Source organism: Tetrao urogallus (genome assembly GCF_951394365.1).
Source record: "Tetrao urogallus genome assembly, chromosome: 11".
In the NCBI taxonomy this organism is placed as follows: domain Eukaryota; kingdom Metazoa; phylum Chordata; class Aves; order Galliformes; family Phasianidae; genus Tetrao; species Tetrao urogallus.
This window is the reverse complement of record NC_136824.1, coordinates 5,904,298-5,930,777: the sequence shown is the minus strand read 5'-3', so window position 1 is coordinate 5,930,777 and position 26,480 is coordinate 5,904,298. Positions and strand designations below refer to the sequence as shown.

Below are 26,480 nucleotides of genomic sequence, written 5' to 3'. Positions count from 1 at the left end.
CCACATCTGTGCTTCTACTATCTGCTGCATTACAAAATCAACGCACCCCTCTCCAGCTCACCGGTGCGTGGACCTCAACATCTCCTTCCTGGTCCTCAGCAACTTTCTGGTCCAAAGCATCGCGCCGGGCTCTGGGGATGCTGTGCCAGGCTGCCCTTGCCTGACCCTCTGCTCCCTGTGGATGGTGCGGCGCTAACAGACATCAGGCCTGCAGGGCAAAGACCCTTCGGTGCAGTTTTGGCCGTTCTTTGGCCCAGACCTGTTCTCCTTCCTCCCAATGGCCATTTCCATACGTGTTGTGTGCAGAAGGCGAGAGGCACCACAGCCCTTTCTCTCAGTGCCAAGCCCAGTGTTAGGATGCTCGCTGGGGCTGCCAGGGATGCACCCTGGTGCTGTGAAGCGGTTTCTGCTCGGTGATTTCTGTCTGCCCGAAGTCTCCTGAGATTTCCAGAGTAAAGGCAAGGCCGGCACGCTAAATACTGATGGAGCGCGAAGAACCGTTGTTACCAAAACGTGAATCAATAGCAACATAGACAGGTGTGATTAGTTCTCAACCACCTTTATTTACAACGCTGTTCTCATCCCACAAGCCGCGCGTTATCGGCAGAAAAACGCAAAGGCGCCCACCTCGCATTGTTCCCCTCCGACCCCGCAGAGGAGGGGCGGCGAAACCCCACCGCGGGGCTGGGGGCGGCCCTTCGGAGGGCTCCCCCCGGTGCGGGGCGGCAGCAAACTTTGTCCGCTGGGGGGAAGCGGCTCAACCCCGTGCCCTCCTCTCCCCTCCCCACGCCGGGCGGGGCGGGACGGGAGCTCGGCGGGCGCCGAGGGGCGGAGCGGCCCCGCCGGGCGGCGGCGGCGGCGGCTGTGGGGCCGAACCGGGACGCGGAGCCGCGCTCCGCACCCCGCGGAGCGGCCCAGCCCGGGAGCCATGCCGCTGCCGTGCCGGGGCTGGACGCTGGCTTTGCTCACGCTGCTCGTCGGCTTCCTCATCTTCGCCGACATCTCGGAGATCGAGGAGGAGAACGGGTAAATTGACGGAGGGAAGGGGTGCCGGAGGAGGAGGAGCGGTGAGGAAGGGGGGGTGCGCCCGGACAGTTTCTTTGTCTCCGGCTCTCCCGGTTTCTCGCTCGTAGAAGTGGGAAGGAGCGCGGAAATAGCGGGCGGGGAGCGGGGTTGGTTCGGGCGGCGTGGGGCAGCGCGGTCCGGGTGGGAAGCGGGACCCGGCGGTCCCGTTAGGGACAATGGGGTGTCAGCCCGACTGGAGCCGCACCGCTTCTCTTAGGGGCGTTGAATAGCGGTCCGGGTAGGGCTGCTCGATCCTTCGCAGGTCCGGGTAGGGATGCCGGGCAGGTAGCAGGCTGCTCGGAGGTATTGGAGCGGATAGCGGCTCGGAGAGAGGGCTTTGGGTGCGGGCAGCGCTCAGGTGTGGACGGGCTGATGGAGGGGCGAGTGGCAGCCCGGGGGAGCGGGCGGATGGGCGTGGTGGAGCACCGGGCGATGGGTGAAGGGACCCGCCCGGCGAGCGAGGGGGTGCGATGTGGGATGGGGGTGATTGCCCTTCCCGGTGCCTCTGTACGGCAGAGACTAAAGGAACCCCAAAATCTAGGGAGAGGAGCAGTGCCCTGCCCACCCCGTACCACCTCTGAAGGCTGGTTAGGAAATTAGGGAGTGACAGGAACAGGAACGGAGAGGAGGATTTGCATTAACCTGAGGAACTCATTGCAGCAGTGTGAGAAAACAAGTCAAATAATCACGACAACATGGGGGGCACTTGTAATGGCACAGGGTCCTTCTTTCTGCATAGGAGCGGGTGGCATTTCCACCGTTCGGTATCAAAACAAATACCTGGCACTTGGCTGAAAAGAGAAAGGAAAGGCAGGGATGTTTGTCATTGTTTCATTGTTGTGTTGTGCTGAGTGCCACAGGCAAGAAGTGCCCAGAAGCATCCAGCCTGTAGGTTACCAGGCGGGATGGATTATTGCTCTGCAATCAGCTGGCACCATCTGTATAATAATAAAGGAAATGAAATGCTTAGGAAGCATCCTCCCCATCGGACAGGCTGCTCTGATCCCGTTGCTTTCCTCCCCTCACCTTTCCCTGCTTCGGCTCTTTCTTCTCTCTCCTCTCCTATCTGCTAGATCTGTCCGCTAGAACTTGCTGTGCCCTTATTGAAAATCCATTCTGTTTTGTTAGTTGCTCGTCCTGCTTTTCCCCCTGGTTCATTAGGGATTCCCAGTGAGTGGCTTTCTTTATTTTTATTTTTTTTTTCCTCCTCTCTTTTCTGTACATTGTATGGAAATTGGATGTTTGCTGGCTGCTTATCTCCCAGCCCTGGCATCTGAGTTTGTTGCTGTACTTCTCCGAGGAAGTGCTGCCAAACTGTTCAGCGGCAGCAACAGCAACAGGGTCAGAGGAGTTGCAGAGGAATAACGAGCAGCCCGTTCAGTACCACGCTTCTGCCAGTGCAGGAGGCAACATGCACAGCCCTGTGTACTGCACAGCCCTGCGCTGCCCCACATCTGCTGCCCTCTGATAAGTGGGCATCAGTCCCATGCTGATTTTTGTAGACAAGCTACAGTGTGGGCTGGGACACAGAGCAAAGGTGAGACCTGGCTGTAATAAGAAATAATCATAAAGCAAGACAAAAATGCCATTTTCTCCTTACTTCTCTTTTCTCACACATTTCTTTATCCCCACTCTACATCAGAAATCCCAGATGTGCTCCATGTCTGAGCTCCTTCACCCCATTCACACAAGGGGCTGCTCACTGATCATTGCACACCTCAGAGCTCTAAGCAGGGGAGCCTGGTGCAAAATGCAGCTCATCCCTGTGTGCAGGGATGGTCAGCATGATGCTGGGAAGATCTAAAGGTCTGTGGTTCATTCCTGGGCTTCAACAGTGGTTTTTTGGAACAGGTTGGGCAGGGAGGTTGGTGGAGTCTGCAGTCTGTGGAGGTGCTGAAGAACCGTGGAGATGTGGCACCGAGGGACGTGTTAGTGGGCATGGTGGGGATGGGCTGGTGATCGGTCTGGGTGATCTTAAAGGTCTTTTTCAATGATGCTATGATTGTGGATGTAGGAAAGCCAGCTTCTGGGCTCGCATGATAGCAGAATTGCTTGCAAGCAGGAGTTGTAGGCAAAGGGAACTGTGTGACAACAAGTGCATGTGACAAAATGTGCATGACGGCACAGAGGAGCCTCAAAGTTTTGTAGGACCTCTCAGTGTGCAAAAGATGTTTGGAAATTACCAAGGGCTTTTTGCTCAGCCCTTCCCCGGATGGAGATTATTTGGGTGATGGTTCATTGTCTTGCTCTGCACTCCCCATTGCAGGCAGCTGGCCCTGGCACGCAGGGCTGGGGGCTGCAGGCAGGTGCAACTCTTTCTTTTTTTTCTTTTCCTTGGCATCGAAGCACTCTCTAATTATTGTGTGGAGCGAACAGCTTGCCCACTTTTACACGTGCCCTGCCCCCTGCCTGCGAATTGGATTGTTTTTGGAAGGATGTGCCTTGTACGGGTAGGAGAAGGGGGAATGTATTTCTCTCACCTACGAATACTGAGAAATCTCAGAAAGAAAGAACAAAATGTTCATTAGGTTCAAAGTAAGAGTGTAATATTAACTGGCAAAAGGACCAAATATATATATATCTCGTGCTGTTTGCCCAGACAAGTTCCCAGCATCGCAGGTGAAGGGGGCTCGGAGTCGAAGCTCTGCCTGGCAGAGCTGTTTGAGGAACGCGGTTAGAGTCCGCTTTGCTCCTCCAGCTACGCACGGCCCTTCCTGCAGGCGGAGACGCTGAAATGTCGAGGTGAGGGCAAGGATGGCCACTCAGCAGCGTGGCGGTGTCGGGGACGTGCTGCTCTCCTGTCCTGCGTGTCCCATCCGCACACCCACATCCCAACTCGCGGGGGATGCTGGCAGGGATGCGGTGAAGCCGAGACGTTGCCGGCGTCGTTGGCGCTTCGGTCCCCAGAAGCCGCCCGGTTCGGCTGCTGAACTTTCGCTACAGCCCGCTGATGGGTTTTCTAGCGCTTTTCTGCCTCTTTGTTTCTCCCGAAGGAAACAAAAGAGATGCTTTGGGTAACGCGAAGCGATCGCTGCCGGTTCTCCAGGCAGCCGGGATGGAGGAGAGGGCCAGACGGAGACAAAGGGCTCGGCATCCATGGGGATAATTATCGCGCAATTCTGCTCCTCAATGGCAGTTTAAAGGCACTCTTTGTTATGCGTGTGCCGTCGCGGTCCTGCGGGGGTCCGGCTGTGGCCTGATTGTCTGTAGAGGGAGCTGGTGACCCGCTGCCACCAGGTGACTTCTCAAATTAGCGGTGAGCCATCTTAGGGAGCACTTGACACTTGGGTAATGGGTTGGACTTAACGAGCCAACCTTTTCTTTGCCTGCCCAAACCGCGTGCCTTCCCGTCCTGATTACAGAAGGAATTCTGTCAGCGCTTTGAAGCGAGGAGCCGGAGAATCGCATATTGCTGCCCTGCCCCAAAGCATGTCCCCAGAGGGCCGCTTTTTCATCGTGTGCTCTGTCCCGACGCCCGCCTGTTCGGGAGGTTTTGCTCCCTCGGTGCTGCATTTGCTCCACGTGTCTGTAGCGTGCAACAATCATACAACGCTTTTGGCAGTGGAACCGTCCTGCTTAAGTCCTTCAGGCTGTGATTTACTGCACCTGGTAACAAGTCATGGATCACTAAGGTTGGAAAAGAGCACTAAGATCACCTGGTCCGACCATCACTCTGAGACTTGCTCTACACTAGAAAGTTTTGGTGAAAAAAGCGCCCTATTCTGGGTTTTTGCACACTTACACACGTGAGCCACCAATGATCTGAGTGGGCCCAAAGGAGCATTGCCTCTGCAGGAGTCAGCAGAGAGGCCTTTGTGTCCATTGGGTAGGACAGAACTCTCACAAAAGCTCCATGCTTTTTCAGGCTGGAAAATGAAACCCATGTTGGAGCACTGATTTGAAAAAGAAAATATCAGGGCAGCCCTCCTGACAGTTCTAGGTTGGTTGCACAGCTCCCCTCGCTCCATCAGTGCTCCTTTGCTCCATCCCAGCAGAGCTTCCAAGTCATGCTCAATACCACCCCAGCGACCACAGCAACCAAGAGAACACTCCAACAAGTGCTGCAAGTTTCCCTCTTGCCCAGGTCGGCTTTCTGTTTCCTTTCACTACACCTGCAAATGCATGAGTTAAATCCGGAAGGAATTGGACACTGATAAAAGGCTCTATTTTCTTTTTTTTTCTTGTATTCTGTGTTCACATGCCTGCAGCAACAGTGGTTTTTCTGCTCGGACATCTGTTCATCTTTGCCTACCTGCATGCCAAATGTGCTTTTGATCTTGTAGAGGAGCATATCACAGGAGCTCCCACTCCTTTCCCTGGGCTTGCTGGTTACAAGTGTTTTGGTTTCTCATCCCCAAGACCAGAACTACTTAAAGACATCTGCAGGCTATAAAAATCAGTTGTTTCGAAGACAGGCTTCCTCTAATTGCCTCCATCATTTGCTTTCTCTGGACCTGGGTCACCCTCAGCAGCAAGAAATAAGCCCAAACCACAATACTAGGCAGCAATTGTTTCGCTTTTTCTCTGGCTTCTTTTTGCAAGGAGTGAGTTCCCTAGGCCAGCAAATTCACTGTGGGAGCAGAATTTAAGGTGTCGTTCAGCAGACACCGTGGCGGAGCAGGCCGGTGTCAACAGCTCTGCTCCTTGCATTTTAATTGTGGGGGGAAAAAAGAAGAGAAAGCAGAACCTTATATTGTATATATAACCTTATAATATGTAATATATATCCTTACAGTGCCTTTTTTCTTTGTATCCCGCTGTATATCTGAACAGCCCTGGTGGTGGTGGTCTTGAGAGAAGCATGTTCAGCAGTGCTGATGGCACAGTAACTTTGCTGGTCCTGCTCTTGAGTGCTCACAGGTTTCTTGTTTGCATGGCGTTCGATTCATTGAGCTAGCTGATGGTTCAGTGGATCTTTCCAAAATGAAGCACTGGAATCTTTCTTCTTGCTGCTGCTGCAAACAGGGTCCATGTTACTGCATATAGAAATCCACTGGGAGGATCGCAAACGACACCAAAAAAAAAAAAACCACAAGCAAAAGTGTGGCCAATCTGCATGCTGAGCACACGGTTCTGCCCATCTAGCACAGGCTGGGTTGCTTTTAAAAGCTCAGTATTGTCACTGTCACAGTGTGGCTTTGGAGTGCTCTGTTGATGAGCATCTCAGTGCATCCTGGTGTCCCGAGTTGAGTTGCACTCCTGGTACCCAACATGACACTGAGGGTGCTCGGATAAAAGAACAGCACCAAGAGGATGTTGCTGCCCAGGAAAGGTCCTCAGCGCCGATGCTGACAGAAGAAACCACATGAGGAGCTGAGTATTCCAACGAGCCTGGAGACTACAGCCCCTCCAATGTGCTCTTTTCATATTGCACCATTCCCTTTTACTTTGTCCTGAAGATGCTACAAGAGCCACTGGAATTTCTGCCTTGTAGGGCATGAATGCACAGGCTGACAGGATCTGCTGCAAGACTGATGCTCTACTGCTTGTGACTTCCAATAGCTCTGCTGGCTTAAAAAATGATCTCAGGAAGAATGCACAGTGTAGACATGGGTATTTTAGCAGTGACACTTTTGTCTTTCTCAGCTCTTTTTGAGGACTCTTGGTATTTTTCTTCTCCTCTCCAGGAGGGGAAAATCGAAATCTGCAGACAACGCTCTCATCTCAAGGCCTCTTTGGATCCTTTCTGCCTGCTTCTGTGGCTTTTCCTGTGCTGGATATTTCATTAACGTGGCCAGAGAAACTTTTCAAGAAAAGGGTGTATGTGGCACTGAGGGACATGGCTAATGGGCACGGTGGGATGGGTTGATGGTTGGACTTGAGGATCTTAGTGGGCTTTTCCAACCTTAACGATTCTGTGGTTCTGTGAAGGAGTAAGGTCTGCCAGAATGCAGGATGGGGAGAAGTAGAGTGTGTGATGTGTGAGTGTGTCAGTGGTGACAAAGCAAGAGCATTGTATGATGATGGACATGTGCAGACATGAGAGCTGGTGCTGGCTGATCTGTGTCTGGCTGGGAACAGAGCCTGTGAGATGGGGGTTTAGTGCTGATGGTCTGGTTACCCCAAAGGGATCCCCTTTCTCCATCTTGTGTCCTTTCACCTTTGAAGCTGCGCCTTTCCTGCTGCCTCTTTGCTGGTTTTGTCACGTAAGCATTTCTGCCTAATTGGCTTATTCCCTAATAAGCAATAGGTGTCTCTGTTTTGCAAACTCATGCATCTCAATTCCTGTGCCCTCGGCATATGCTGGCAGTGATTGCACACAGTGATTTGCAGCCAGGCAGAGAGCTGAGAGCCAAACCCTGCTCTGATTTACACCGGAGTTGGTGCAGAGCCGGCAGGCGGGGCTGCTTCAGTGCTCCTCCAACTCCTTATCCCTTCTGGTCCTGGGTTGGGCAGGTGATGCAGGTGAGGCTGACATTCATACGAGTAGATAGATGGCTTTGAAAGAGGCGTGATTTAGATTAGATGTTACAAGGAAATCTTTCACTAAGAGGACAGTGAGGCCCTGGCACAGCTGTCGAGAGAGCTGTGGGTTCCCCTTCCATGGAGGTACTCAAGGCCACGTTGAATAGGGCCCAGGGCAGCCTGAACTGGTGGGAGCAAGCAGACCATGGCAGGGGGTTGGAGCTTGATGATCTTGGAGGTCCCTTCCAGCCCAAGGCATTCTCTGGTTCTGTGATTTTCCTGAATGCCCCGACATGGGCAGATTCTCTGAAATGCCTTCTTATGACTCGATAGAAAGAGTGGAACTTAGAGCTGCAAAAATAGCACCTGATATTTAGGAAGTTTTTGACACTCTCTCTGCCAAGCTGTGACAATATGAACAAGTGAGATTTTAAACACATCCAAGTGAGATTTTAAATGTCTCATCAAGATGTATTGCGGGATCTTTCATCCTAGCAGGCGAATGCTTTAGAAATGTTCTCCAAATTAATCCCCAGGGAGGAAGCTTGCTCCCTGGGAGGGCACACGTTGGCAGGTCCCAGTCCCCTTCACACCCTGGCTTGAAAACCTCAACAGCAACTGCTGAAATGTCACCAGGAATGATCTGCAAATACCAAACATCCTGGTGTTAGGATGTGTGATGCAGGGAGGTGGGTGAGAAGCAAACCTGAGAACTGTGTTTCTGGAGTGAGGGGAACGTGGGGGTGGGCAGGTGGTGCTGCCTGCAAGCAGCTGATTTCCAGGGTGGGAGACACACAGGTGGCAGCCAGTTCTCATGCTGCAGGCTCTGCCTTTTGTGCATGCATATGGGGTTACCCATGTGATTTTGGCCAAGCCACTTCCCCAGTACCATCCCAAAATCATAACATGCACCTAACACATGAGGGCTGTGAAGACTCAATGAGTGGGTATCGCTCATTTACACTCCTCAGAGAAAGCAGGAGCTCTGAGCTCTCTTTCTGAGGAATTTGGATGAATACATTTAGTTTGACAGTCCCACAGTGGGTCATGTAGATGCTACTAGCTCTGTTTTCCATGGATGAGAGCTGGGGTAACCTGTCTTGCCCAAGGTTGGGAAGGCGACCCAACATGGTAGAGTAGAACATTTGCTCTACAAGAAGTGCAGATGCAGCTCATGATGTGCTCAGAATTTGTGTCCTTGGACCATTCATGCATGTTGTGCCTGCTTCCCGTGTGTATTCTGTTCTGGAAAGAAGGAGGAACCAGGGGTTGACTTTATAAAATATCCATGGATAACACATTTTTAAATTTGTATGCCTGCACATAGGGGTGTGTGAAGCCTGCTGTTGGAGGCCCAGTCACCCAAAGAGGCTGTGTGACCTACTTGTTCAGTCAGAGGAGCTCTAGTTTCATGTATCAAAATGGCTCAAAGCAAGACCAAACTGTGCCAAGCGACAATTAAGATTATTATTTAAGAAAAGACAGTGATGAAAAGGGAAACAAAAACCTTAAACAACCCATTGGTTGACAGGAAATGGAAAAGTCTTTGCATACCTGGTATATCAAGAATTCTTTATCCAAGAAAATTTGGGCCTGAATCATAAGATTATTTTTCTTTCTTATCCTCTGATATATGAATCAGTGCCACTTTGCAACCGAGCACAGAAATTCCTGACCTATATAATATCTTAGATAGTCAAAATTCAGCTTGAAGAATCTCGAGGCAAAAATGAGAAAGGATGGTGTAAGCCAGTAATATGGCATTAGCACGTATAGACGTGACTTATCGCTGGAAAACATCCAAGCAGAAATCAAAAGGAGAGCGTTTTGTAAATAATAGGATTAGGGAGCAGGTTGGTATTTTGTGGGACTGGCTATACAGTCAAACTGATAACAACTAGATTAATAAAGTAATTCAATCTAAACACGGTGTAGCCGTAGAAAGCTTTTCAAAATCAATGCCTATCTGTGCAATTTTAATCAAGGTTGGTCTTCGCCTTTTGATGCCGAGAGATTTGAAACTCCAGGTCAGTGAGATGTAATAAAATGGGCTTTGTTTGTTTGTTGGTTGCTTTTACACAGGCCTCTTTAATTACTGCCTTTCATTTCTTAATGTTTGCCTCTTCCCAGATGGGATGGTGAGGTGGTACAGGTGGTTTGCCTTTGTTGGAGGCTACGGCAGACATTGGAAAATATTGTGTTTGGCTGAACTGCAGGCATTTTGAGCCACTGGAGGGCTGAGCTGAATACTTGGATGGGTCAATCATGGCTCAGCGCTAAGGGAGATTGTAGGGGAGGTGTCCCAAAGTTGCAGTGTAGGGCAGGAAGGAACAAAAGGCAGAAAAGCAGTTGGTTTTGGATAGGAGAGTTTTAGGATTGACTGGACCTTCAGTGAAGTACCATATCCCAACCTCTCTGTATCTCTGTGGTTTGGAAAAAGGAGCCGAGCCTGGTGCAGGGAGCAGCATCACTGCCAGCATTCAGGTACCTGCCAACAGCAGCCCCACTGTTGCTGAGCCAGGCGTTGGCTAGCAGAGCCCTGCTCACTCCAGCACCAATGAGCCATCCCTTCCGTGTTCATGTAGGATAGCAGTTTCATGTCATAATAGGATATAGAGCCTGAAAGTACCCAGAGAGGAAGGCAGCGTTTCCTTGCCCTTTTGGGTACCAGGGAACCCACAGCAGTGCCTCATCCCACGGCTCCCAGCTTATCTGTCTGCATCCAGCAGCTCCAGAGCCTGCTTGAATTTTGGGAGGAAGCATGCACGGGGCTGTCACTGAGGGCACATGAAGCTTAGACTGGATAAATTCATTTGAATAATACGTTGTGATGCTTCAGATCCTGATGATGACAGAGCATGGATGGGATGGAGCTAAGAAGTCTTCTCCACTTCCTGATTTCTGTGATTCCCTCCCACTCCCTTTCACAGAAATGGTGAACCAGAACTTATCAGGGAGCAGCATTTCTTTTTCTAAGCCCTTAATCCAGTCCCTATCTCTCTTACAGCAAGTGTGAAGGAGTGTGAATCCCATTTGGAAGGCTCCTTCAGAGGAGACGTCTCTGAAAGGCTGCGTGGTTTGCACGCTAATCCTGCCTGCTCCCACACCCTGCGGTGAACCCCATTAAAGCAGAGGCTTGTTAAATGCCAGTAGGCTCTAGGAATAAGCTAGTCCTGCTGTTCCCTTGATACACCAAAAAAAAAAAAAAATTGAAACAGCTCACTGGCTCTCAGGTTTGTCAAAGGGAAAAGGAGAGTGTCAGAGGGAGAATCTCAATGGCTTTGGCCACAGATTGTCTCTGCAGGAGGGAGAGAAGGGACAACCTTTGTGGCATTTCCAAAGGTTTCACATTATGCAGTGTTGAGGGCTGCACTCAGCTTAACTAAAGGGTTTACATCGCATCCCACAAGCCTGAAAATCTTTTTAATGCTACCAAATGGTCATGCTCACTATTTCATTTGTGTCTAATGCATTTGGGATCTTTTCAGTTCTACTAGAAATAAAATACTCCTGAGATACATTTTCATTAAGATATATATTTCCAGGTAATAATATTTCTGCTGGAAAACAATTTGGTTCTCTTTATGAGCGTGTTCATGTGGATATCTGTACAATGGAAACAATAAAACAGAGCAGTGGGTACGTGGCAGTTGAAATGTGTCTGCCACTGAGCATCACCTGAAAGCAGGGTAAGAGTTCTTTGTGACCTGTTAAAAAATAGTGAGCTGAATCAGGAAGGGGCTCTGCAGCCATCTAAATGCTGGACGAGATTGTATTCATTGAACTGAGGATTGGTGGGTTGAATGAGTGACTCAGGTTTCTGAAGAGGCTTGGTGCCACCCATCCTTTGTTACAGCATCAGTCCAGTGCCTGGTGTTGGAATTTTGGGCTTTCCACTGGCACTGTTTTGCTCAGGGAGGTTTGATGCCCTCCTTGTGCCGTTCCTTGGCAGTGGCACTCAAGGTCTCAAGCCCAGCTTGTGAATGAGCTGGCCTCGTAGCTCCAGCCTGCTTACACCAAATGTGAGACTGGGGACTCCAGGGCACCAGCGGGATCAGAGGGAGCAGGAGCAGGGCCTTGGGTCTGCATGGTGTCACCAGAAGGTGCACAGTGAGGACAGGGTCTCTGCAAGTCTCCCAGGAGGCTAGAGGCTCATTCTGGTTAGAGTGGAGATGCTGGGCGGTCTTCAGTGAAGGACAATGGCTTCCATTCTCCAGGAGGAAGACCTGGAATCCCATCCAGGTTGGTCAGTTGGTCCTCACCGTAGGACAGGGACATCCCTTGTCAGCTCAGAGGTGAAGGAGAACTCTGGGCACTACTCCCGCCTGATCTGTAAAAACAGAAACAAGAAGAAATGTATCTAATGCAACCTATGGGCTGCATGCTGCTTTGACAGCAGAAAGCAGATGCCTTTGATGGCTGATTAGAGAGCGCAGGTATTATTCATTCGGTTGGGTAGGAGCTCTTTTGCTGTAACAGTTCTACAGTTGCAGCAGGGCAGTGGTGACAGTGAGTGTGAAAAGGCCTTTGCAGGCATCAGGACATCTCCGCTCTGACAGGGTGGGGTGTGAGCCCTGCCTCAGCTCAGAGCCCTTTGGAGCAGGTTCTCTTGACTGTTGAACAATGCTTGGCAAAGAGGAGCTGGGTTTATAAATAATGCATTTCCTTTGTCTTGCAGGAGTTCTGGAGGCAGAGGTACAATCAGATCAGCTGTGAACAGCTTACATAGCAAATCTAATAGGTTTGTAAATTAGATTTTGTGTTCATTTGTTTTTGCTGTAAGGCAGCTATTAATCTGCTTCTCCTCTTTGCTGGATAGTGCTGGTCTTATTTAGCAAATGTATCTGTTTCTTTTCACTTCTGCTTTGCATTTTCTTAATCGTTTCTCCCCCCTCCTCCCCCAGCTCAGTGCAATAATCATTTGCAAATAACCAAGGATCTGCAAGTTGTGGTGATTGAGAGAATGAGAGAGTTACTTATTGTGAAAATAAGTCAGTGATAGAGTTGCCATTTGCGTAGTTTTACTATGTGCTATTAGGGGAGAGAGAGCTGCTTTGACATCAGAACTCCATTCGGTTTTATCGTAATGCAGTTGGGTAACGTTGCTTCATTGCAGTCATTCCGTGGCATCACAGCTTCATTCCGTGTCTGTGTTATTGTTATGATGGTGTTGTGTCATCCCAGCCTTACCGAGTGATGCGGTTGCGAAGCTCAACACCACCACTCAAGAAAGACAGGGCAGTGCTGTTCCATGGTGACGTCACAAGGCGTGATCAAAACACAGAAAACAGACCCCAAAAAATCGTTATTCCCAAGGCTTCTTTACTCGTTTCCTTTAAGATTTTGACACTGACACCTTGTAGTAATTTTTTGCAAGGCATGAGATGGTGTGGCAAAATGCAAGAGTGGGAAACAACCTCTGGAGAAGGTCCTGTAGCGTTGGTGTGTACAAGCACACACCGACACTCTGGCAGCCAGCCTTTATAAACAGCCTTGAGGAACACATTTCATTTCCCTTCTGCAACGTTACGTACTTGGAGCCATAGTGTCCCCCAGGAGCACCTTCTGAGGGCTGGAGATGTGCTCCCAGGAGCATGCATTGCCATGAGCCCAGGCCACCAGCTCTGCCCCACATCCCCCTCTCTTCACTCCCTAGGCTTCACCTGCCTTTTATCAGTGTATTTATTTAGAGACCATTCCCCAGCTGGAAGAAGCCCTTTGCACTACAGAGGGAGATTCCCTTCAGCTGGTAGCAAGTGCTTTTGGCTGTGTGTTTTTCAGAGTGCTCTGAAGTGTGAAGGCTTTTTTGGGGCTGCGGACACATGCGCAGCTTCTTGATGAGGTGCTTGGTAATTCTCTTTGGAGGGCTGGCTGGAATCAAATATGCAGAGGCTCCTTTAATTTATGCCATTTGATGTAAATTGCACTGAAGTGCTGGGGCTCGTTTGCCTCTTAGAGCAGGGATTAAAAGCTGGGGTCTCCCAGTGATCATCTCGAAACCACAGTGGGAGTTTATGTGGCTGTTCCTCATCCCCGTGCTCATTTCTGGCCATGGAGCAGGCAGTACGGATGCTGAAATCTTTTTCTTCTTCAACAGGAGAAAAAAAAAAAGTGATCTGCAAGCCGACATCCCCATTTGGGTTCCACGTATCCAATCTCACAAGCAGAGCCAGCAGCTCAGTTAAACTCATTTCTCCCTTGGGTGAACTGCAGGTTGCACTTCTCTCATGAGGTTTTTAACCTGGAGCTGAGCTTTGGGGCACAACCAATCTCTCGGTGAAGTCTGGGGTTCTGCGTCTCAGCCTGCCTGCAGAGCTCCTGCTTCCATGTGCATGCGTTCTTCCAGCCCGACATCTGTGATTGTGTTTTATGTAAACTTGTAGGTCTGTGTTCGTGTGAGCAAGCAGGAATTTAAGGATTTGTGTCTGCTTGAGTGTAGCAGAATACAAACAGGCTTTCAGTTCTTGTTTGGGTAATAACTACCATTTTGCTTTTCTGATGAAGTTTGAATTCCAGCAGCCACAGCCTCAGACAGTGATTAGAAATGCCATTGGGATGCTAACGGATCCTGTCTCTCTCCCTCCATCTCTCTTTTCTCTAGAGCTGAAGTAGTAATAAATGACTCTTCATCTCCAGCTGTTGTTGACAGAAGTAATGAAAGCATTAAGCACAACATTAAACCAGCCTCATCCAAATGGAGACACAACCAGACACTCTCTTTGAAGATCAGGTACTGGTAATTACCTATAGGACAAGAGACAGATCTGGTCCTCTCCAGTGCAAGCTGGCAAATTGCCTCTGTATATCATCTAAAGAAGTCAAGGAAGAAATAAAAAGCTTATCTCCTGCTGAGCTAGACTTCATATCTGTAAGCTATCGCTTGGAAATGAGTTTCTGGCTAAAGCAGCTGGCCTTGCAGCCTTGCTCAAGCCCCAGTTCCCAACCATGTGCTACTGGGGTGCTACTGCTCTGCCCAGGGTGGATGCAGAAACCCCAGCAATGGGGGAACACCCACTGGAGGGGCTGGGTTGGGCAGAAGAGGGCATCCAGTTGGAGCTAGCTGTTTGCCTGCAGTTCCTGGATGGCAAATGGGAAGCAAGAGGCCATCTTCTGTATTACCCAAATTATCAGATTGGATATTAGGAAAAAATTCTCAGAAAGAATGGTGATGCAGTGGCACAGGCTGCCCAGGGAGGTGGTGGAGTCACTGGCCCTGGAGGTGTTCAAGAACGTAGTACTGAGAGATGTGGTCAGTGGGAATGGTGGGGGTGGGTTGATGGTTGGTCTGGGTGACATTAGTGGTCTTTTGCAGTCTGACTGATTCCATGATCTCTGTACATCACCTGATGGGGCCATCTCTTCCCTGTCCTCAGGAAACAGATCTTGAAGTTCCTGGATGCAGAGAAGGACATTTCCGTGCTGAAGGGGACACTGAAGCCTGGGGACATCATCCACTACGTCTTTGACAGGGACAGCACCATGAACGTCTCGCAGAACCTCTATGAGCTGCTGCCCCGCACCTCTCCCCTCAAGGGCAAGCAGTTCCCCTCCTGTGCCATCGTAGGCAACTCAGGGGTGCTGCTGGGCAGCGGCTGTGGCCCCGAGATCGACACACACAGCTTTGTCATCAGGTAGGGCACATCGTGCTGCATGCTGAGCGTGGGGGTTTGGGGTCCTGGGGAGGTGAAAGTATAAAGCTTAGCAATGCCAACACCATGCTTCAGTGCCTCTGCTCCTGGTGCTGGTGTCCCTGCAGACACAGTGCCCCATGGGCCTGCGGTGGTGGGTCCCCATCCCCACCCCATCTCCGTCAGAAGATGCTCAAAGCAGAGAAGAGGTGCACGCTTGCTCTCTCATCCCCAGCACCCATGCACATCCCTCAGCTGTGGGAGCCCACGGATGATTTATGGGCTTGCAGACTTTTGCTTTCTGGCAAGTCTATTATGAGGACAGCCCAATCCATCAGCAGCTCACAGAGTCAGTCCCTGTGTGACATAGGGGTGAGGATAATGTCCCCTGCTTACAGCCAGCTGCTGCCTTCTGCCCACGGGGGGATGGGGCCGTGTCAGCTGCACCTTTAAATAGAACCTGAGCAAGGGAGCAAATCACTTACTCAGCTCTGGCAAAGTACAGGGAGGGGGTTTTGTGTCAGGCAGCAAAACTGCATGAGAAAAGTTATACTGGGTATTGGGATAGGATCAGGATGTTGAGTGATGTCTCCTCCGCCATATAACCTGGTGGGCAATGCCTGGTGGGCTCAGTCCAGCACACAGCTCTGTTTATTTTCAGCCATTTGACTCCTGCAGTGAGTGGGTCAGATGGGCTCCAGGCCCAGCATGCCACTTGCTTGGTTTTCTTTCTGTTTCCCCAACTGTAAAGTGGGGAAAAGAGCAGTAATGGCTGATTATGGAGACAGATGGTTAGGATGCATTTCCTGCTTGTTAACTACTGTAACTTCACTATAAAACACCACTGGAGAGCACAGCATGCTGCACAAAACCCCATATAATGGAGGAGGGGTTGCTGGTGGTTTATCCCACTGCTCTTCCATCCTCATCCCTCGTAGCCCCCCCAGGCTTGTAGAGCCCCAAAGGGACACCTATTAAAATGACAGAGTGCAATTGGGTTTTGAAGGTCACAGCGTCCATCAGCACACATCCTGGCATCCATCACCCACGGGTGTCATTGTCACTGCTGGTGCCACTGAGGCTGCTGTGAGCAGAGACTCACTGACTGCAGAGAAGAAGGGGTTTGGGATAATGTTACTCTAGCAAGGCTCAGGCTGAGGGCTGTGGGTGTCACATTGCTATTCCTGGAGAGAAGGGAGGCTGCAGGCATTAAGCCCATCTCCTGTGCATGAGCAGGTAATGGTTTCCAGCTGGTGTTTGGGGCACTATCGGCTCTCTGTGCTGTGTGTCCCACCTGACCCCAAGCTGCTGCCACATGGGAAAAGCCATTTCATCTCAAACCTGCTGTGGCAGCAAACCAGGAAGGTTTGTTGCTGTGTTTTATTTTCGAATGGCACCAGGAGAGATACAGACCCATTTAAACCCACCCACCATCTTCATGCATTATAAGCGCTGCCCGGTGACACGTGCACACACATCTTGGTGCATTGAGGAATGATAACCTGATGGTGGGATGGCTCAGTGCTTCCAGGTGAGAGCCTCTCTAATTCACTGCAAGACCTCATTCTCCCTCTGCCACCTTCCAAAAGCGAGAGCAAACAGACACATCTGTCGCTGCTCTGGCTTTTAGCATCAACCCATTGCGACACTTGTCAGTGTCCTCTGTCACACCCGTCACTAAGGGCTGTTGGGTATTTCCACTTGCAGGTGCAACCTGGCTCCTGTTCAGGAGTACTCGCAGGACGTGGGCACGAAAACGGACCTGGTGACCATGAACCCATCAGTCATCCAGCGAGCCTTCGAGGACCTGGTGAACGAGACGTGGCGGGAGAAGCTGCTGCAGCGCCTGCACAGCCTCAACGGCAGCATCCTCTGGATCCCTGCCTTCATGGCCAAGGGGGGCAAAGAGCGCGTGGAGTGGGTTAACGAGCTCATCCTGAAACACCACATCAACGTCAGGACTGCCTACCCCTCACTGCGCCTGCTGCACGCCGTCCGGGGGTGAGAACGTGGTCGATGTGCTCAGAGCTGGGATTTTGTGAGCTTCCCCAGCAGGAGAGCAGTCACTGCATTTGTGCTCCCTTAAGTGGACTCTGGTCCCTCGATGTGGGCTGGAGTCTGGTGCAAGCAGGACCCCTTGCTCTGCTCTGTGAATATAATGTCTTCTAGCTATGCAACAGGGCGAGCCTAAATATCCAGGTTGGGTACTAAGAAAAGTTTTTTCTCATAAAGAGTGGTTGGGACTGGCACAGACTGCCCAGGGAGGTGGTGGAGTCACCATCCCTGGAGGTGTTCAAGAACTGTGGGGATGTGGCAGTGAGGGACGTGGTTAGCAGCCATGGTGTGAGTAGGTTGGCAGTTAGCCTAGATGATCTTAGAGGTCTTTTTCAACCTTTATCATTCTGTGATTCTGAATCTGCCTGTGCTTTGCTGGCTGTAAGCCTGGATATCGTCACAATAACTCCCCATCCCACAGCTAGGGCTCTGCTAGGAGAAATGTGTGTGGTGGCCAGCTGAGCTGGTGACAAGGTTTGTCAGCGTGTGCCTGAGGCATGTGTGGAAATCTCACTTAGCTCCTTTGTACCAGGGAGCTCATAGGGGGGCAGAGACAATGGGGGAGTCAATAAGAAGCTCAGAAGTTCCTGAGTAGCCCATGGGTACCTGTGATAGTGCTAATTGCATTGTTCATCTTAAATGAACTTCCAAGGCATCCTGACGATCTTCAAAGCCCCTTACAACCCATTCTGTTCTTTGAACTTGCAAGGCATTGGGGGTGCTCTTAGGGTTGTCCCCAGCACGAGCCAGCCAAAAGGATCTGGTCAATCCCAGGCAGTAATAAGGGGTGAGAAAAGTTGGGTCTGCCCTCAAGTGCTTCTGTTTGAGATTTCTTGGGGCCTCAGAGGCTTTTTACAGAAGATTCTGGCTTTGAGGTAAAGAAAGAGAAGGGGAACAACGTTGTGCTCACAGAAAAGGGGGGAAAACAACCCAAATTCAGAGCTATTTCTAGCTGTAATTGACTTACTTTATCTGTCAAAATAGAATTAAGCTCCTGTAATAAGTCCTTTAAATCAACAGGCTGCTAATCCTGTGCTGGCAACCTCTCCTGGTGCCAGGAACGTCCCGCAGGAAGCTCTGCAGGGCTGCCAGGAGCTGGGCACTGCTTTGCTGTGGAGGCAGAGGAACCCCCAAAGCTGCTCATCCCCTGGCACCGTCCTGGTGTGCTCCTGGCTGGCATCACGTTGTCCCCATGTAGTGCCCACAGGGCAGCTGGACCTCTGCTGGTGGCTGAATGGATGGTGGTAAGCCCTGGGGTTGTGTGGAAGGAAGGCACAGGAGACCCCTCTTGGTTGGAGTCCTGAAAGCCCTTAATTGGAGCAGGGCAGTGGGAAAGGTGGCTTGTGCTGCACTGAGGGAAGCAGCCAAGGGCAGAGTGTGCAGCTGGTGCTGGGCAGTGCTAATCCTCATCAGGTCCTCCAAGCCAAGGGAGCTGCTGCCTGCCCTCCCCTCCTGCCTCTCAGCCCAGCAGCAGGAAAGCAAGGATGCTACTGGTTAATGGTGATTATAATTAATATTGTAGCCCCGTTGCTAGCCAGAAGTGATGGGATCACTTCAAAGCTGACTCTGTGAGCTGTAGCCTGGCTAAGGGGCTGTGCAGAAGGACCCCTCCAAGGCTGGGGTGCAAAGGGCTCTGTCGAGTGTAGTATCAGTACTGATGTTATCTTTGGTGCACTGTCTTCAGGTTTGGGCTCTGGGATGGATTTAAGAGCGATTCAGGCAGTAATGAGTGAGCTGGTCGCAGTTGAGGGTGGGTGCTGATAATCTTGGGGAGTTTTTCAGATACCCGTAGGGTTGTTTTGACCATTTGGCATCATTCCTATGATGTAGTTTGGGCTGTGGGAGTATCAGCATCACTAGGAATTCACTTATTTGTCTTCTGTGGTACTGCCCAGTTCCTACAATGTCCCTCGTGTGCTGCTGTGCCAGCGCTGTCTCTTTTCCTTTGCTGGATAAAGCTGCCCCTGATTTATAATCTGCCCTAAGTTGATTTGGAAGTCACAAAGAAATGGGCAAAGTCTTTCAGCTAAGGGACTCTTTTAGATATTTTATTATTTCTTGTAGAAATAGCACTTTGTGCAAAGACTAACCTTATCTCAGCCAACTTCAATTCAGCCACAAAAGCTTTGCCTTTACTCTTCTTCCTTCACTTCCAGTGAAATATATTTGTGAGTTCGTGACTCCTCCTTGAACCACAGTGCTTATTGTCCTGCTCTGCTCTCCCCCAAACCAGGATGCGTTCCAGTGGCAATCAAACACTTCTTCCTATAATTTGCAGTGCATTTGTGGCACTTGTAGAGAGTGTATTGCTGAGATAAATAGAAAGCATTTGTTTTCTGTTTTCTTTAACAGCACCGTTTGAGACATCACCTTCCTAGCTCTGCTGGTGTCTTAAATGTTTGCTGATAGCTTTTGTGCTGATGCTTCTGGATAACTGTGCCGTAGGACCGAGGCATTTTTCACACTGTTAAACTCACCAGCTCTGCTCCCTGCCTGCCAGTAATGGGGAAAGCCATCGGCATTTTGATGGAGGAGCTCAGAAGCAAACCATGAAAGCAATGAAACAGAGTCACTAGCTAAGGTGCCTGTTTCCAGTGTCGTTGCCATGCATTTTGGGGTGTGTGACTCAATTCTAAGAGGTTTTCTAAAATGTCTCCTGAGCAACACACCCTGCAAGTACAGCACTTGTCTTCTGGCAGGGAAGCAGGTGAGCCCGTTAGGAGTCATCTGCTAATGTCTCCAAAAAGCCTTGTAATCCCTATTGCCAGGCAGCTTTTGTTAGAGAAATAACATGAAATGCAGGAGGCAGAGGGAAGAATTGTACCTGGAGGTCCGACTATTGCATCTTGCGGAGAATTTGTGGACGCGTTTCTGTTTGCTTTGTATTATCTACTCTAGCATTTCTCACCGTGTCCATCACAGGGGTCCCTTGGCAGTAACCAGTTCTAATCCCGTAAGATTTTATTAAGAGCTTCTTGAAAGAAGAAAATCGATAAGTGTTCCAGCTATCCCGTTAGCTTTGCCAGCCAAACAGCCCTGACAGCTTGCGTGTGTGCGCCGTGACAGCGACTGCCCTGCTTGGAGTCCACAGCTCCCATAGCACAGCTCTGCCACCTGTCCTCAGAAAGCCAGCTTGGTGGGATGTAAGGTGGATTTATCTTTGCTTCGGATGTCTCCCTGGGTCCCACACCCAAACGACATCTAAGCCTTTGAGTTTTTAGCACGGTAGTGCTCTGAGGTTGCCTTTCCCATCCATTGGCCGTGATGGAAACCCTCCTCTGGTCCCTCCTTGCCTGCATCCTGACAGTGCCTATCTGGCAGCCTCGCTGAGGGCAGAGCTGTCAAGTGAGAGACACAGACAGCTACAGGGTGCACGGGGAGGGGAAATAATGACTCACAAGTGTATGAATGGAACAGGATGGAGGACTACCACCCCTTGTGTGAGCCATCGTTCTTGCTTCTGCACAAGGAAATAAGGCACGTTGTATCCAAGCTGTGGTGTGTTTACACACAGTCCCCATGACATTTGATTTGTTCCAGTTGATCAAGAAGATTTAGGCTTTTCTTTGTAAAAAGAAGTGGAAAAGTGCAGGAGGGAAGGGGGAAAGAAACAGAATGATCCTTTTTCGGCTGCATTCCTCATGTTCAGTCTATGTGGAAATAGTTTAACTCATGGGTGTTGGGTACCATGTGTGTTAAAACTGGCATTGCAGATACCACGACCAGGAGATGACGCCCACCACTACTCCACGTCCAGCTTTTGCACTCCTGGACAAGACTTGAGGGGGGACAGCTGCTTTTTTTACCCATCCAGTACTGACGTGTATGCAGCTCTTGGTTATTTTGGTGGAATTAATGATGGAAACTAGACACACAGCCCAACAGGGGGATATTGGTCTCTCTCCTGGCTCCATGCATTGTTTCCATCCTGTGCTGTTCCCTGTTGGTACCAGTGGGTCCTAGCATGCAGCAGTGGGAGCACAGGGTGCCCTCAGGGTGCTGTCTCCAGCTGCCTTCAGACAGCTTTTCATGAGCATTAATGGGAGCAGGATGTGTGTGGCAGACTGATAACGTGCTTCAGACAGGCAGGGGCTAGCACCTCCACAACAGCTTGTGTTTGTATCACACTTCTACGAGTAAGCCGTTTGAAAAAGGTCTGAAATTGCATTATTTCAGCTATTCTGATTTGTATCAAGAAATAATGCAGCTGAGGCCGCTGAAACTTGATTTCTTCATTGACCTGGGTTGCTTTTACTCATTTTATCAGTGTGATGGATTTTCACTTCTTCTATCCTGCAATTTAACCCTCGCCTGTGGAGAGCACATTACCCAAGGGTTTTCTTGGATGCATTGGGATGCACCCACCCACTAGCACAGTACTCTGAGCTGCTCACTCTGAAGCCTCCATCCTTAGCTGCCATCAAGTATTAGTTCAGGTACTCAGGCCCATGTCTGGCCTGTTTCCTTAGAAAAGATGGCCTCGATGATTGTGGTGGCATTTCCCATCTGTCATTATCATGATCCTCCAAACAAGAGCTGTCTCAGGCAATTTCTGCCTGGCAGCACTCAGCTCCCTGCTCGTGGCTGCATCCCACTCGGGTGCCCAACCACCTCCAGAGCTGCTCGCACCCCTGGGGTTTATTTACACTGGTTCTGAAGGAGGTCAGCACGTGGGCAAAGGCTCTGAGAAAGGAGGCATTGAGTTTTAGGACTGCTCTTTGCTCTTCCCTTTTAATTGCTGTCTCTTTCCATAAAATGTTGCAATTAATAGTTATGGTGATTGGTGTAGCCAGTTTGAAAAATAATTACTGCCTGCTTCAAGATTATCTTTCCTCCTAATTAAAATCCTGGACCTCACATATTAAAGGTGCGCTGTTGACACAGCATCCCATGTGCGCCCAGACAACCTCATTTGGATTTACAAAATTAATTAGGTTTTATTTCCATCCCCAGCTGTTCTCCGCTATACTGGGAATGTGACCACAGTCTCCAATGGTGGGAAGATGAGATCTTCCTGCATAGCTCTTACACTCCATCGCAAATGGGTTGTTAAAAAGTATTCCCCGAACTATTTCCCACCTTCACTGTTTAAGAAACAAATTGCAAATGCTGTGATGTGGTCAGTGGTCTGGTTTGGCCATCATGCGTTATGTATGGCATCCATTCTTTTCATTCTAAGCATCTGAGTTGGTTCCTACCCTGATGTTGTTGGAAAGCTTGGAGCGTTCAGCTGCCACGTGTGCTTTGGGTTGTTGTGTTAGAGAGCTGCTTTTGATTCTAGTTGTGCACGTTTGTTAGTGGGGCTCTTCTGAGGTTGCCCCCAATCCTTTTTGTCATTGTTAATACGCTTCAGGTGGTGATGGTGAAGTGAGATGTCCCATGGGCATCATGTGTAGGTGCAGTGGTGGTTTGTGTCTTTCCCTAAAGCAGGCCCACTGACAGGACAGCTCTTCCCAGGTGGCTTCCCTGCTGCCTGCTGTATCCTAATTCAGTGATACTGAACGGCTAAGTGGCCGTGATATCCTCCCTTTCTTTGCACACATCAGGAGTCTGGTGTGATTACCTTGAAAGCAATCAAGGAATCTGTCTCATCCACCTGTGGGTTAAGATGACCTCAGCACCGCTGCAGCCTTGGCTGCGCCATAGCTCAATCCTTGGGGCTGGGTATTGTGTTTGTTCCCTCTAGTATTTTTTTCCTCTTTCATGCTGGATGCTGAGGAGAGAGATAGGTGAGGAGGACCTCCACCCTAAAACAACATACCCGTTATTGGCCAGCCCTGGGGTGTTAGACCCCCATGAACTCTGCTGTCCCCCGCCCTTGCCTCTGGAATTTGATTCACCAGAAAAGTCAATTTTCCTCTTATCTAGCTGAGAACAAACGAGTACATTTTGTGCCTTGGTTGCTAAATTTTAATGGCTTTTGTGAAAAGCTAATTTGCAGGATTATGGCTCTGCTCTCCCGTGGGTTCCCGCTTTCTGAGCCCCAGACCCTGGGGAGCCCAGCAGGAAGTGTGAATGAGGAAGGAGATGCATTTCATGCTCAATCTCCTGCACCCGGTCCCTTTGAAATACCCACCATAAGTAATCTGCTGGCAGACCCCGTGGTGAAGGCTCAGACAGGCAGTGGTGGCATCAATCATATTTTGGGAGAAAGGAACATGCCTGGGGACCTCTTCCACTACCCCAACTTTCTCCATTCTGTATTTCCTCATCTGACAGTGCTTTCCTGCTGAGCAAACTGGACAAGCTGTCCATGCAGTAAAGCACTGGCACTGGAAACTTTGTAGTACAGGGGTGCTGATACTGCAGTAACTTTTATCAGCATTCCAAAATACTTCTGCTGATGCTATTTCTGCTCATGCATAGCTATCAGATGCCTCCTTCCCCCTTTCTTTTGGCCATCCCTCATAAAAACTAGCACAGTTTGCCAGTGAGTTTGTCTGATCTCTATGGCATGTGGTATATTGTGGTAGGCGTGGTGTATCATGGTAGGTGTGGTATATTACAGTAGGCAGATATATTGTGGTGTGCATATTTCATGGACTGACTTTGTTTAGTTTTCTGATGTATTTTGACACAGGATTGCAGAGCAGTGGCTGGGTATAACGGGAGCACAGTGGTATGCTTGAGCTCTCTCAGCCAGCTGACCCTTTCTTCAAAGGCAAACGTTTTTGCAGCCCTGTTGTGTTTACTGTCAGTAAATCTTCGTTCATCAATGAAAACTGTCAGCTGTGTGTGTGTGAGTGTCTGCTTCAAGGAAGGGGCTGCTGGAGTCTACTTGACGTGAGGATGGTTTGCTCTGTGGTATCGATCTCCTGGGTTGATTGGAAGATAATTGTAGGCTGAAGTACTGAAGGCCAGCGTTGCAAGCAATTTGTTTTTCATAAAGGATTGCCAAGACGTGAGATGCTTCAATGCCATAGCAACACGCGTGATGTAACCGCCAGACAGAGAGCAGGAGATGCTTATTCATGAAGCAACCCCTAGAGAGGCTTTCTTGGCATGGAGAACTCTTCTGCTAGTCAGAAACCTCTCACTTTGAATCACCAATATATCTCAGTCACAGAAAAAAAGTGAGAGACACAAGCTTTGGCTGCCGGGGGATGACAGGTTCTCTGCTCTTCCCTTGCAGGTACTGGCTGACCAACAAGGTGCACATCAAGCGACCCACCACTGGCCTCCTCATGTACACCTTGGCCACTCGCTTCTGCAACCGCATCCATCTCTACGGATTTTGGCCATTCCCCCTGGACCAGAACCAGCAGCCAGTCAAGTACCACTACTATGACAGCCTGAAGTACGGCTACACCTCGCAGGCCAGCCCGCACACCATGCCCTTGGAGTTCAAAGCCTTAAAGACTCTGCACCAGCAGGGAGCCTTGAAGCTGACTGTAGGGGAATGCGAGGGGGACACGTAGGGCGGCCCCGGCTGCGATCCTGCAGGCTGCACAACCGGGGCAGGACGGGGAGGGGGCAGAAAGGAGCCCAGTGGGGTTGGGTGTCTTTGTTAATGCGCAGAGCAGCGGCACAAATATATATACGTGGTACCTATATATATTGACCTGAGTATTATAACTGTTCGGTGTTTCACCAAGGAACGGGTAGGAGACATACGTGAGCATCTGGAGGGCCCAGCCTGGGTGAAACCTTGGGTTTGCTGGGCTGGGCCAGGCGTTCGATCTACGTCCATGACGTGTGATGGTGACCTTGGTTTTTGAGGGTATGTTAGGTGACGGGTAGACGTTCAGCCGTTTGTTGTGACTGGTCTGAGGTTGGTAGTTAGTTTGTTCGGCCAAGAGCGCCGCTGCCGGCACGTTCTTGGCTCCGTGCTCGGGGAGGGAAGGGGCAGGGAGCGGGGTGGGCAGGGAAGGTTTGTTGGCGGCTCTCACAGCTCAGGAGCCATCTCCTGCCCTGCAGGACCCGGTGCCCGGCAAAGTGGCACGCAGACTCATTCCAAGTGGTGTGGGCATGCGAGCGGCCCTGGGGGGGATGCAGCCTTCGCTGGATGAGCTGGGCGAACAGTTAGGAGGATGCTGAGGGTGAGTTTTGAGGATGGGTTTTCCTTTCCTAAAGAACAATGCAGAAAGGAGCAGAGATGCTGGAATGTGGCAGGAAGGAGGTTTGATGCTGCGAACCAACACCATTAGGATGAAGTGTCTTACTGTGCTCTAGTATAAGACACTCAACATCTGCCAGGGCTCGTGAAAACTATAAGTATGACGAGCTCTAAATTCCCAAAAGCTACCTGCTAAGCAGCCTGCCTTCTCTCCCCATCCAAAAATAACTGCTGATAAATCGGCGATGGGCCTGAGACCCAGCCAAGTAGAAAGACTGCAGGACTTCAAGGGACTTTGTCAAGTCTAAATAATTTATTTTCACTTCCCTGCAAGGAGCTAGCACACTGTGCCGTGTTCCTGGAGTCCTGCTCTTGCCTTTCTTTCAAGCTCCAATTAGTTGTTGCTGCGAACAGTTAAATAGGATGTCAGATGGATCTCAATGGGATGCTTGCACAGTAATGAACGTCAAAGAAGTAATTAATCTTTTCCCGTGCTTTTCTGAGAGTCCCTAAATATGAAAAAGTTCTTACAGTCACACATTGGCTCTTCTGTAAATTTGGGGTTCTTTTTTTTTTGTGGGAAGCAACTACATTGGTCTGATTAGCCCATTTAATTTTCTGCTTCTATAGCCTCCTCAATTCATCTCCTAATTAGCAATGGGTACCAGAGTGCAGGTGGGCCCAGGGTTCAGTGAGTGCAATTTGGGTTTAATTTGTGTGTGAGCAAATAATGTTGCACAGCCGAGCCCTGGGTTTGTGTTGCAGTGCTTTCCTGGCAAGTTTTCTGCACCTTTGTGCCTCCTAATACCACTGTGGTTTTGAAGTTTAAGAAGTGTACCTCCTGGGTCTGGTATACTTGATATTGTTTCTTTAAAAGCAAAGTGCTTCAAGTGGTAAAAGGAAGAGCTCTCTTTCATGTTTTGGGATGTAGACAGTATGATGCCCATAGGAACCTCCAGCCTGCTAATTAGTGTCAGATGAAGATGCCGAAGATTAAGGTGTAAGCAACTTTATAGTGGATAAATGTGGGCTAATCTGCCACTGGGGAACGTTTCTTTCCAGCTCCAGAAAATGATTGATTTTATGTATGCTTTTTAAACCTGTTTAGGTTGTTGGGTTTTTGTTGTTTTGTTTTTTTTTAACTTTCTTTTTACTGAGTTTAGTGACAGGATAAAGCTAAATCTGGCTGTGAGCCTCTGCTTAAGCTGCTGAGGTTTCCTGAGACAGGAGGAGGCAAAGAGCGACATTGCAAGGTGGAAGCCATCTGAAGT

The 26,480-nt window shown here is 49.8% G+C and overlaps 1 protein-coding gene across 2 annotated transcripts; it reads left to right on the top strand.

Moving 5' to 3' along the window:
- Positions 1 to 928: 928 nt before the first annotated feature.
- Positions 929 to 24,571, top strand: ST8SIA2 (ST8 alpha-N-acetyl-neuraminide alpha-2,8-sialyltransferase 2; the record flags this gene model as incomplete). 2 transcript variants are annotated; one of them, XM_079541175.1, is made up of 6 exons in its annotated part: positions 929 to 1,026; positions 12,149 to 12,211; positions 14,072 to 14,200; positions 14,844 to 15,101; positions 16,806 to 17,099; positions 24,286 to 24,571. In XM_079541175.1, 6 exons carry the CDS (start codon positions 929 to 931, stop codon positions 24,569 to 24,571), a joined length of 1,128 nt encoding a protein of 375 aa, XP_079397301.1. The 2 variants fall into 2 exon arrangements, with proteins under 2 accessions (XP_079397301.1, XP_079397302.1); XM_079541176.1 differs by lacking the exon at positions 12,149 to 12,211.
- Positions 24,572 to 26,480: the final 1,909 nt, after the last annotated feature.